The 11,660-nt window shown below is 43.4% G+C and overlaps 1 protein-coding gene across 2 annotated transcripts in view; it reads right to left on the reverse strand.

The window, feature by feature from the left end:
* ATAD2B (ATPase family AAA domain containing 2B) overlaps positions 1 to 5,073 on the reverse strand; it is an 88,445-nt gene extending 83,372 nt beyond the window's left edge. For both annotated transcript variants that reach the window (XM_065834729.2, XM_065834727.2), the window contains exon 1: positions 4,613 to 5,073. In XM_065834729.2, coding sequence (XP_065690801.2) covers positions 4,613 to 4,768 — 156 coding nt within the window. In that variant the 5' untranslated portion in view covers positions 4,769 to 5,073. The remainder of the gene's footprint in view (positions 1 to 4,612) is intronic.
* Positions 5,074 to 11,660: the final 6,587 nt, after the last annotated feature.

Below are 11,660 nucleotides of genomic sequence, written 5' to 3' on the forward strand. Positions count from 1 at the left end.
TTCTGATAGCAGCCCAGACTCATCTGGCAAGATATACAAGGAGAATGCAAACTCGGGACACCCCCTTTGGAAACACGGAAGGATTACAAATGCTGACTGTACCGTATTTTGACAGAAACTTGGACATCAATTGCTTCCAACAATTGCTCAATTTCCCACTGTTCACAGATGGATTAATACCGTGCCACCAAGGAACAGACTGCACAATCCAGTTTAGATCACTGATTTTCTCCTGCTAAGTCCCAAAAGAGCAGCAGACCACTAAAGCAGAAAGAATCCGACATTTTATTACGCATCGAAAAGATGAGCTTTCTTGGGGATCTGCCTTTAACTGAAATTGTTCAGAATACGTTCACAAGGCTCTATATTTCAGGATGTATTTCGAAGGACTGTAAAAGCCTTAGCCTCCGCACCTTTATTGATGTTACTGTAAACCTGAACAGTAAGACAAGGCAGTTCTTTAAAAACACAGCTATTTGAGGGGAGCTTTTTTTCCCCTGAAGAGCTTTACAAGTGGGTGGCCACCAAACATAATTTTTCTAGTATAAGAAAACTCTAACTTTTTCTATAGTTTCTTTCTAAACCACAGAACATTCAGAAAACTAAGACACTTTGCAAATAAGACAAAGAAAACAGGCTAATATGAATCAGGTTCTTCCATAAAGGAAAATTTAATTTTTAGAAAGCTGTAAGAGGTACGTTTAAAACTAGTATTTGAGAGAAATAATAATTATTTTAAACTGTATTTTCCACCTTTTCCAAAGCTGACCATTAAACGCTTTTTAAGAAGTAAAACACGGCAATGAGCTTATGCTACAAAAGCTGCGCTATCACCCAGAAATCAGAAAAAAAAAATTTACTATTAAAGGCTGACAAATTACAGCAAGAGACACTGAAATATTCCGGTATTACAGAGCACAAAAATGCTGCTCAGCTTCATACCTTCCCACGCTGCAGCACCCGATGTCAACCCCCTACTCTGTGTTTGCTCCTATTAGCAATTAAGTACAATGGAGAGCTCTGGGTTGCCAGCGAGTAAGTCGGACGATGCCGACAGTCCTACTTTTAGCCAGGATCGCGTGTTACGGGGCCCTCAAGTAGCTCTTAAGGCACTGCTAATGCTTTCTTGGCTAATTAAATTAAGCTAATCTTGATATACATTTCTAAAATGTCTAACTAATACGCTGAAGCGATTTAAGAGTGTTTATTTCACAAGAAGTGCATTAGTTTTCTTGATCGACGTTTTTGATTTGTGTTTTGAGGTGATTGAGCAAAATCATTTCAATTGCCAAATGTTACCAACAATCACAACTTGATATCTGAAAACATCAGACAATAATAAATCTAGAGCACAAATTTAACCAGTTGTGGTCACAGTATCATCAATTTTTTCATAGTGTGAATGAAGCCAACTGGATTTATAAGTCTTGTGTTACAATTCTATCTTTCTGAAAACTTTGGAAGATTTTGATGCACTTTTCTTGTCAGAATGCTTTAGTATAAAGGCATAACACTCCCCAAATTTTAATGGTAGAAAGGAAAAAAACAAACACATAGAATTTATATAAATTTATGTAAGGACAGCTCCAGTTTCTATTAAATAGTGTATAAATCAATCCTGGAAGCAGGAAGAAAACATAGCCCAGTTTTTCTTCCCCGTCCCCTCTCTATGCACTCTGCTATGACATCACTTCAGAGAATAAACTTCTTGCCTCCTTGATCCATTTAGTGAGGGATTTTGTTCATTTTAATCTGGCTTCTGGTCAGTGGGCGCACACGTATTGATCCCAGTCACTGAATGCACGCTCGCCAGTCAATAATTCAAAACAGTTTACTTTTTACGAACTGACGTCATTGCTTTCTCCAAGATGAGCGAGTGCTACAAAGGGAATACAGAGAATACGATAAAGGCATTTACACTATTATGGCCTATTTCCACAGGACGTGTGTTGCTTCCAGATTGCAATCAAGCAAAAATGGACACTATTAATATATAACTCAACATAATATTGAACTGGAAGACTAGAAACTTAACCCGAGTTCTTGGGAGAGGAGGGATTCAAGCCTATCCTTGTACATGTATGCAAAAACCAAAACAAACCCTAGGTGTACCAGAGAAAGCCAGGAGGAAAAAAAGAAAAGGAAGATAAATTAGATGTAAAAGAGGTGGAAGGCAACTCCTAAGCACTCACCTGGTCTAATCAGCATCTTGCAGGATGCCATTAGATAACTAACTCAGTTTTTGTTGCTAATAAAGAATAAATAGATGATCTTTTCAAATTACATTCTGAAAGGTAATTACAGGCATTGCCACAGAAGAGCATTTCTCTGGGAGTCCAAGTCAGAACCGCCACATGAGAAAATCAAGTCCCACAGTGCAAATAAGAAGCGTCCCAGCTCTGCCAGAGCTCCAAACTCCCGCTGCCCATTAACCCCATTAGCTGCTGGTGCAAAGGCAGCTTCCTGATGGGACACACCAAAGGTCTAAAAGAAATACAACTGCATGAAAACGATCCCAGTACAGAACGCAGCTCCACTATCTGTCTCCTGACAGTCACGTCCAAAAGCGAAGGCTTTGTCTTCCTACTGCTGCACTTATTCATGTTCTAATCACCGAAATCCTTCTCTGGCGCTACTTCAAGAAGCTTCAGGAGCTCAGAAAGATGGTGTATGGCTGACAAATTCTTACATCTGAACAATAAAAACAGTTGCACAAAGATAATTTTAAAATATGATGGCAGATATCTATATTTCAATATTCACTGGAGGGGAAGGGAAATCGGGGTTAACTTCTGCTCATCTTTCACAATCACATCTTTAAAAATAAAAATATATATCCGACTCAAACACATGAGATTTGTTGTGAAGGGAGACAAGCCCATTCCCACACACCAAAATATACACTTAACTTTAGAAAAAATGCTTTTTGAAGCGTGGGCAATATCCTGGGATGTATTTACAGATTTTATGACAATATTTTGCACAATCTCCTTTCCTCGCACCATGTTAATAAAATTAAGACATTAATGCAGTATAAAAATACAATTAATAGATTAACAATATTGGGAATGAAGCTCAAGCTCTCTTTTTTTTTTGTAGCAGTAGTAAACTCCTTGCAAAGCAAGCCTGTGAGGGTTACGCCAAACTTTGCCTCACAAACCACAAGACCCATGATATGAATAAATAGAAACTGCACACCAGAACAAGTAGAACAGCTTTTTACAGCCATGGAGTTGCATCCCCACGAGTCTAACGAAATTAAACAAGGAAGAAATAGGGGACAACAAGGCAAAGTAAGGTGGGGGGAAGGGAAGAACTGTGAAGCACGAAAGAACTGAGAGAGAAGCACAGAGGGAATAGAATATCTAGTCATTACTATTTTTTTTGTTAGTATTTTAAAACTAAAAGTACGGGGCAGAAGATCTTCTGACAATTCCAGGTGTCACCCTTCTGATCTGCCTCTTGCTGTTACTGCTCTTTTTCTACTTATCTGATGAAGTTCCTCATTAGTAGAGCCTAGGATACAGTCAGTTGGTGTATGACTGGCAAACACTTTGACCCTCAATTTTCACTTCCATATTTACACTGTGTTTAAAAGATACATGCACAGCAGGCAAGTATAGCCACTAGTTCAAGTCTTTAAAGCAATACATAAAGTTTTATCAGGAAGAAGAACAAAAAAACCTGCCTATAATTTAAGAAATGCAGCTGCAGTCAACAAATCTGTTTAAAGACAACAAGTAAAACAACCAGGCTCCCGAATTCCTCCTTACAGTTACAATGTACCAAATGTTAGTTTTCCAAATCAGGCTGCAGGACTCACTTGCCGTGAGAGCGCACAACCAAAGCTATTACAAGCAGTTACGCTGGGAAAGCGTTCAGCTTAAACCCGACGGCAAAATTCCATCCTCCCCCCTTGCGGGGTTTAGGTGGTGGGGGGGGAAGGCATAAAAAAGGGAGCGCTTTTCCAAACATCAGCGCGAAGCCGCCGCGAACACCCGCTTCAGCCGATCTGAGGTCATTTGGGGAAAGAGGAAAAAAAAAAAAAAGAAAAAAATAGAAAAATCCCCAGCAGCAGGGAAGGCGGATTGCGAAGTTGCTGCAGGCGCAGCTCCCAACTTTTGTCTGGCAGGCGCGCAGTGCCGGGCGCGGCCGCAGGGGGAGCCCCGCGCCCCCCGGACCCCCGCCCGCCGGCCCTGCCGGCCCCGGCCCGGCGCACACACCGGCAGCAGCACCGCAGCAACTTCGCCTCCCGTGTCCCCGGCCGCCCCCGGCCCCTGGCAGCGGCCCGCGCCCGTCGCCCAGCCAGCGGAGACCGCCCGCCCCCCGCCGAGCGGGGGAACCCGGCTGGGACCCGGCGGGTGACGCTCCCCCCGCCTCCCCGGTCCCTCCTCACCCCGGGGTCCCCGCCGGCTCCGCCGTCCCTCCTCCTTCCCGCAAGCCGACAGCCGTCTCGGCAACCACCCCCTGCCCCGCGGCTCCTGTCCCCACGTCCCCCCGCGCCCGGCGGCAGCGGCGCTGTCCCCAGCGACTCCCCGGCCAAGGCCCCTGGTGGCCGCTGCCCCCCCCGCCTCGCTCCCTCCCGGTCCTCCACGAACCCCCGGCTTCTCACCCGCGCTGCCGCCGTCTCCTCCAGCCCGGCCGCATCTGCCTTGGTGCCCCTCTTGGAAGAGCGGGTGCGGGACGAGATGAAATGGCTGCCGGCTCCGGCCGCAGCGGCCGCCGCTTTGCCCAGGGGGCGCAAGGAGCTCTTCCTGGTGTTCACCATGGCCCCGGGGAGGGGGGACACGGGGGCCGGGGCCGTCGCCGCCGCCGCTGCTGCCGCCGCCGCTGCCGCCGCCGGCGCGGAGGGAGGAGGGAGGGCGGACAGGCGGGGGCTCGGGTAGGGAGGGGAAGGGGAGGGAAAGGGGGGAGGGGGAGGAAGGAGAAAAAGTCCTCTGGGGAAGCCGGTCCGCCGGGCAGAGCCACAGACGGAACCGCGCCGGCTCCTCCCGTCGCTGCCGCCGCCTCCTCGGCTCAGTCTCGCACTAACTGGCCGCCATTACTGTCCCTTCTCCCTTTCTCTCCTCTGCCGGCGGCGACGCCCGGCAATTGCCGCCAGGGGGCGCTGCGGCGGCGCCACCGCAGCCGCCGTGCGCAGGCCGAGGCGGCCCCCGCTGCGTACGTTCTAGCACAGCGCCGGCGCCGCTCTATGGGCCTGGCGCGGTCCGCCCGGGGGGAGGTGGCGGTTCCCGGCGGGTCCCCCGGGAGCGGCGCGGCCGTGAGGCGCCTGGCGGGGTCCCCGCCGCGCCCCGGGGGAGAGAGCGGCGGGGGGCGCAACCGGCGTGACGGCAGGCAGGGCGGTTTGCGGGGAGCCGGGGCGGGGGCGCGCGGTCCTGTCAGACTGAGGGAGCGGCGGCCGCTGAGGCGAGGGGTCCGTGACCTGCGCGGCGCCGCTCAGGAGCTGCGGCGCCGGGGGACCGGCCCTCCCGGCGGAACCCGTGCCGAGGGTGCGCTGGGGCCAGGGGAGAAGCGGCTCCCGGGGCCGCAGAAAGCGGGCTCGTTCCCACCGCCACGGGAGCTCGGCCCCGGGCCTGCCCGGTCCGCTCCTCAGGGGCGCTCCGGGCGCGCACTGACAGGACAGCGCAGGCGAACAGATCAAGGACACGATCTCCACCATTTTCCGTGGAAAGCTATTTCACAGCCTGGTGAGTCCCGCTATTAAGAAGCCCCGTTGATAGCCCGGCTGCCAGGAACGCGCCCTTGCTTCACCTGACACACAGGTCCGCCGATAACGTCTTCTGTGTTTTGCCTGGTAACCGCAACTCGCATTTGATGCTCATTGCTCAGTGGCTGGAAAGCTTATTTTTCTCTCGCATCCCTCCTCTATCACAGATCAAATAACCTCATTTTAGAGGGTAGAAGAATAGTATGTGTTACAGTACATTAGATGCCTAAATGCTTTTCAGACTATCCACAAACTATAATCCAATCCCTTCTTGCTGATGTGCATTAAGAATCACTCCTCTCTCACCACACGTTGTTGCCCTTGATTGAACTTACCACAGTGCCTACACATAAGCCCCCAAACCAAACGCTTTGTAAAAGAAATGTAGCCAACCAATACACGCATTGAGCCATAGGTGACAAAGTCTCAACCTTTTAATTTTCACACTGACTTGTTTGACACTGCTCAGCAATTTATTTCCTGTTTCTTTAAAAAAAATTATATATATATATATATATATATAAAAAAAATAAAGTTATGATCACGTGACTTGGGTTGCTAGGCTCAAGCAAGCTTTATCAATGTATTGTTATTGTTTAAAGATGGAAAGTGCAATAATGTTTAGTAAATAACAATAAATGTAAAAGCTATTATTTTGCTTTACCTGCATACTCGCACATCTTTCTTTTCAAGATTAAAGTATGGTAGAGCGTGTACTTAAAATATAAAATATACAATAATAACATTAGGATATAACAAAAAATGGGCTATTTAGATTTCCAAACAAAAATTTTCTTACTGTGAACAGTGACAAATTTTCATTTTTATGAGATACTCCAAAACACCATATATTTGGGAATAGGAACTGTGATCTTTTTCTTATCTGACACTCTCGGGAGCTTTTAATCTGTATTAGCAACAGTACTTTATCTCCTGTTCAAGAATCTGCAGGGTCTTTCAGTTGTTCTGCTCAGTGAGATTAGTTTTGTTATGTTTCATATACTTTGTTTATTCGTTTATTTGTTTGAAGTTATGAAAAGATGTAGCCATTTCATACATTTGTAGGCCAAAGGAGTATTTTCATTAAAAACCTATGATGGTTTTTGAAAATGATATGTGGAAACGACTTGCCTTTTATCCTTCAAAAGCAGGAATAAAAGGAAACTGCAAGAGACTGCCCATACCAAACACATTGTGGGAATGAACCAGGAGATAGAATTAGTATCACAATCATATGATGACAAAGTACTTTTCCATTTCTTTCCTCTACTACTGATAGGTCATGTAACTTAGATATGGTGTCCAAATTCTGTTGGTCTGAAAACGAAAAATAATATGTTGATCTTCAAGTTTTTGTGTGCATCACAAAAATATCACCCCCATTTTGGGAAAACCAACAGATCAATCTGTGGCCCAAAAAAGGGCCCAGACTGCAGCAGTTACAGTGAATGTCATAACTCAGGATTGCAATGCATTGGCAGGACTGTTTGGGGAAACTTGCATAACATCTGTTTGCAACATGCATGATTCAAACCAGCACTCCTCCTCTCATGAACGCTGATGACTTTTTAGAAGTAAAATAAACTTGGTCGTTATGCAAACAAATGGATTTTCCTGGGTGCCTGTCCAGATCTGCTTGAAGCAACAGAAAACCCACATCTTAAAAGATATTTACTTTGTATTTACTAAATATTTTTACCATGGTTGTGACCTTTTTTCTTTTAATTTATTTTTAGTATTCTGATCTCATTCCTGTGAGCCATCCTCAAGTGAGTCCTCTTTATGACGCCAGAGGGACTACTCTGGTAGAGGGATTGGTGTAGTTAAAAATCCCTGCTCACTGCTTTGAACATTTTTAGTGGTGTATTCTCATTACGTTAGCGGAGTAGGGAACATGTAGAGACATGCTTCATTTTGGATGTTTACTCCCTAGATTGTTTTTCGCAGATGGTTTTATTTTCAGGTTTCTTGGTTGTCTTGTTCCTCTTACAAGGTGTGCCTAGTTATTTTGACTCAAACACCTTATGGCTTTATAGCTTCTATGTGAGCTCCATCGCCATTATTAGTACTGACAATGTAAATGAATAAATCATAAATTACAAGGTTTGCTTGTTAGTTTTGTTTGGATTTTTTGTTTGTAATACTAAAAACATGTTAACATACAATTGCTATTTTATATCACACATACTTCAAGATTTAAATGCAATTTAACAAAGATGAATTGCTGTACAAATGGATTTAGAGTAAGTTTACTAATCAAAGAATTTACTTGTTCCCATTTTTTGTATCTCGTTTGATTCGAGTGTCATATGAAGACAAAACAGAATTAAAAACTGATTTGGACCCTCTTCAACACTCTACATGTAGGAAAAGCTTTGTGAAAAATGTAAGAACTCTGAGTAGCAAAAGACAAAAGACAATGAAGAAAGGAAGGGGAGAACGACTGCAGCCACACTCCACTAAGTGTTACATAAGAATTTGCAGAGCTCATTCCCAGTAAGATTCAATTTTGAGATTTGTAGTTTAGTGTGACATACAGATGTCTAAATACTTCTGGAAATAAATGCCATTGGGAAGGACTTCATTTCAAATAAAACCCATATATAACAAATGCCGAAGCTTCCAGCCGTGTTCAACACTTTATGTCCAGTTGTTCAGAAAAGACGATGAAGATACCTGAAACATATGAGAAAGAAGGCACAACATCTGCTGTGGCAGATACACCACTGGGAAACAGGAAAAACATGAAAAAGTACTTGAGCAGAAGAATCCCTTTCCATTAAGCAAGACTTGGGGAATGAAATCTTATTGAGACTTAGCAATGTAAAACGATACTAAAAAATGACCCAGGACAGAAAGCCTTGTTTCGTTCCGTGAGTAGCGTTTAATGGTACAATAAATATTTGGAGATGGAAGATTTTGTTGCTGCCTGTCCCTATTTTACAAAGAAATTTGGAACACATTACAACAAAAGAAAACGTCCTTCATGCCTTATTCAGAACTTTTAGAGAGTTTCAGCCTAGTAAGGACCAGAGGCCTTTATTCGGTGAGTTACCATTTGCTTCAATCATGGACAATTTACCAGAGATTGCTGTGCAGCATCTCTGAATAGCTATAACATTCCAAAGAATGGAAATCAAATAATCTTTTCAGGCCTCTCTTTATAAGTCCTTGTGTGCTCCTCTCTGCCACGCTATCAACTTATCCTGGTTTCAGCTGAATCTTAAAAAAGATTCAGAAGAGATCTTGCTTAGGTAAACCTGCCCTAAGTCCTTTCCCAAGGGGATGCTAGGAAATGGAGATTGTGTGGTTTCCCCTGAGATTGTCCATTATGGAGACATGCCCATGGAATATACATTTGGAAACATCCAATGAGCCACATCCAGTAGTCTGGATTGGTACTACCTTGAACTTGAAGATGATACAGTCACTCCACACTGCAAGCATTTTGCAGGGTTATGAAGATGGCCCGTTATTTGACAACTCTCATTATCATTTAAAACTGTATATTTTAGAAATAATGTTCAGTCCTGTTATCAGCACAGTTATCTGAAGATTGTTTTCCTCACTACAGTAGATAACATCACTGCAACTTGAAGCAGGATCAGAGAGTAGATTTCTTAGGTGACATTAAATGGGAGTGGTATAACTTACCACCCAGTATTTCCAAATTATCTTCCCATCATATCTAGCCATTAGCTTCCACAACATTTTTACCGTTGAGCTAAGGTTAGAGTAGATAGTTTTTCTAATACTAATAACTGTGTGAAACAGGCTGATGATATTGTAAGCAGGGTCTGGTTTTTAACATCATTCAGGCTGTAAATTGCTTCAGCCTTGGACAAAAGTGGTAAATCATCTCACTTTGGTGTTTCTGATCATTAATCATTTCAAAGTAGTACCACCAGCCTGTTACAATGCTGGGTGATGTATAGCTTTGTAGTAAAAAACAGACTCTCTCCTAAAATGCTTGCAATAAAAATAGGCATTTATTAACATATTTGTAGAAAAGCTTTAGGAGCACACGAATACGCAATGGCTTGATTAAGGTCACATGGGAAGTCCATCAGAAAGATTATTTGCTCATAAATCTCCCCAGTCCTCACACACAATCTTAGCTTTAAAAGTGTGTTTTCTTGTTACGTGTCCAAGAACAATCTCATAAACTACACTACCATATTGTCATTGTAATTTCACTTAAAAGAGTCTTTGTTTAGAGAATTCACATCATATGTTATTTCCAAATGTGTGTTATCTGGTACAAACAGTTGCTTAGGCTGTCTTTAATTTTTCATGGTTTTATGCATTCCACACTACTTTTAAAAGTGAAGCTGTATTCCCTTTTCTTGTGGATTTACAGTCCAAGAGTCCAGCAGGATGTTTTTCCATTGCATGGGGGTAACACCCTCTTCATGAATGAAGATTCACCCAACATCTCCCATAAAACCATGACTCGCTTTTCCATTGCACAGCTAAATTTCGAAAAACATCAGTTTCTTGAGCTGTTTGTCCCTGCGCGGTAGCCTACAAGGTATAAACATTCCTGCAAGGAGCAGGGGGGAAAGCACATTTCACAGAGGAATGTGCTGTCTTTGTCAATGGAATTACCAAATGCAGAATAACCAGATTCTACTCTATTTATTTTGCAGTCCCATTTCCCACCCATTCTGCCTCAGCTCTGCATACACTTAGAAAAGGCTTCGGGCAACAACTGCTGTCTCAAGCTAAGGTCAATCAATACAGCCAATGTGCTGATGTTTAATTATAGGTAGCTGATGGCTTCCTCTGGCACGGATTAATCTTGTTAAATACATGTTTTTTAAATATCCCTTCGAAATTAATTTTCTGCTTGTTTTTTAGATACACTATGTGTACTGGTTCTTCTGCGACCTTGATGGGATGGCTGGTGACAGCTGAAATGCTGCTTTGCTTTGCCAACACTGAGTTTCACTCCTACGTTATAAAACAAGTTCAGGGGTTGTTACTGTCTTCCACACCACTGCATCTGATCTCTCTTGAACAAAGGGGGCATGAGATGGTTGTATTCATCTTGTGAATACCCTGTTAAGAGTTTTTTCATCAGACTCAGTCTGGGCTGTTTGCTTCTATTCACCACACAGTAAGAAAAAGGCCATTTGCTTCTGTTCATCTCATGTACTGTTTCTTGCCAGAGAAAAAGCTGTATGAAACGCAGAGAGTCTAAAAGGATTTTGGTGACGTCTTGATTGTAACAACATGCTTAACTTGAACATTTCCAGCTTTTAAGAAAAACTGATTTTTTACGTTACACTGGAGTTGAATGCAGTACTATCTTCCTAAAGATTTTCTTTACTCCTGTGCTTTGTCAATAGTTTCGGTCCTGAGGGAGAACAGCTGTACTTAAAAGAGCTTTTAAGAAACCACTAAATTCACTAGGACACCAATTCCTTTTGTAGCAGGTCAGCACGTCTCCAGCTGTACTCTGATTTCCAGTAATAGACCTAATCTTCTAAATCAATATGTGATTGCAGTTGGGAACTTGCTTCATTACACCAGGTAAGTCCAATCTTGCCTCCTTCCATGCTTACCTTTGGCTCGACAAATTTTTTGCAGAAAGGGCCCCCAAGAAAGAGTTAAGCATATTACTGAACAACTTGTGTTTAACAAAATGGAGCCAATGTACTTAAAATACTGAAAGAAAATATAAGAACAGTCCAGCACTGCAAAACAACCTTCTGAAGTTTTACCGAGTGCTCTGTAAATTGCTCAACTCTTCAACACTGGTATGATATTCTTGTGAAAAGTTATGTATATATAGACACATTTTAAAAAACTCAATAGAATCAAGAAGTAACACTCATAACAAACAAATGCCTTCAATCCAGAAATTTCAAAGTTGTTTAAAACATAAAACAAACCCAGGGAGAAAAGAAGCTCAGAAATCTGTATTTTGAAAGATAAGACTCCATGTATT

This window comes from Patagioenas fasciata, chromosome 3, assembly GCF_037038585.1.
Source record: "Patagioenas fasciata isolate bPatFas1 chromosome 3, bPatFas1.hap1, whole genome shotgun sequence".
Lineage (NCBI taxonomy): Eukaryota > Metazoa > Chordata > Aves > Columbiformes > Columbidae > Patagioenas > Patagioenas fasciata.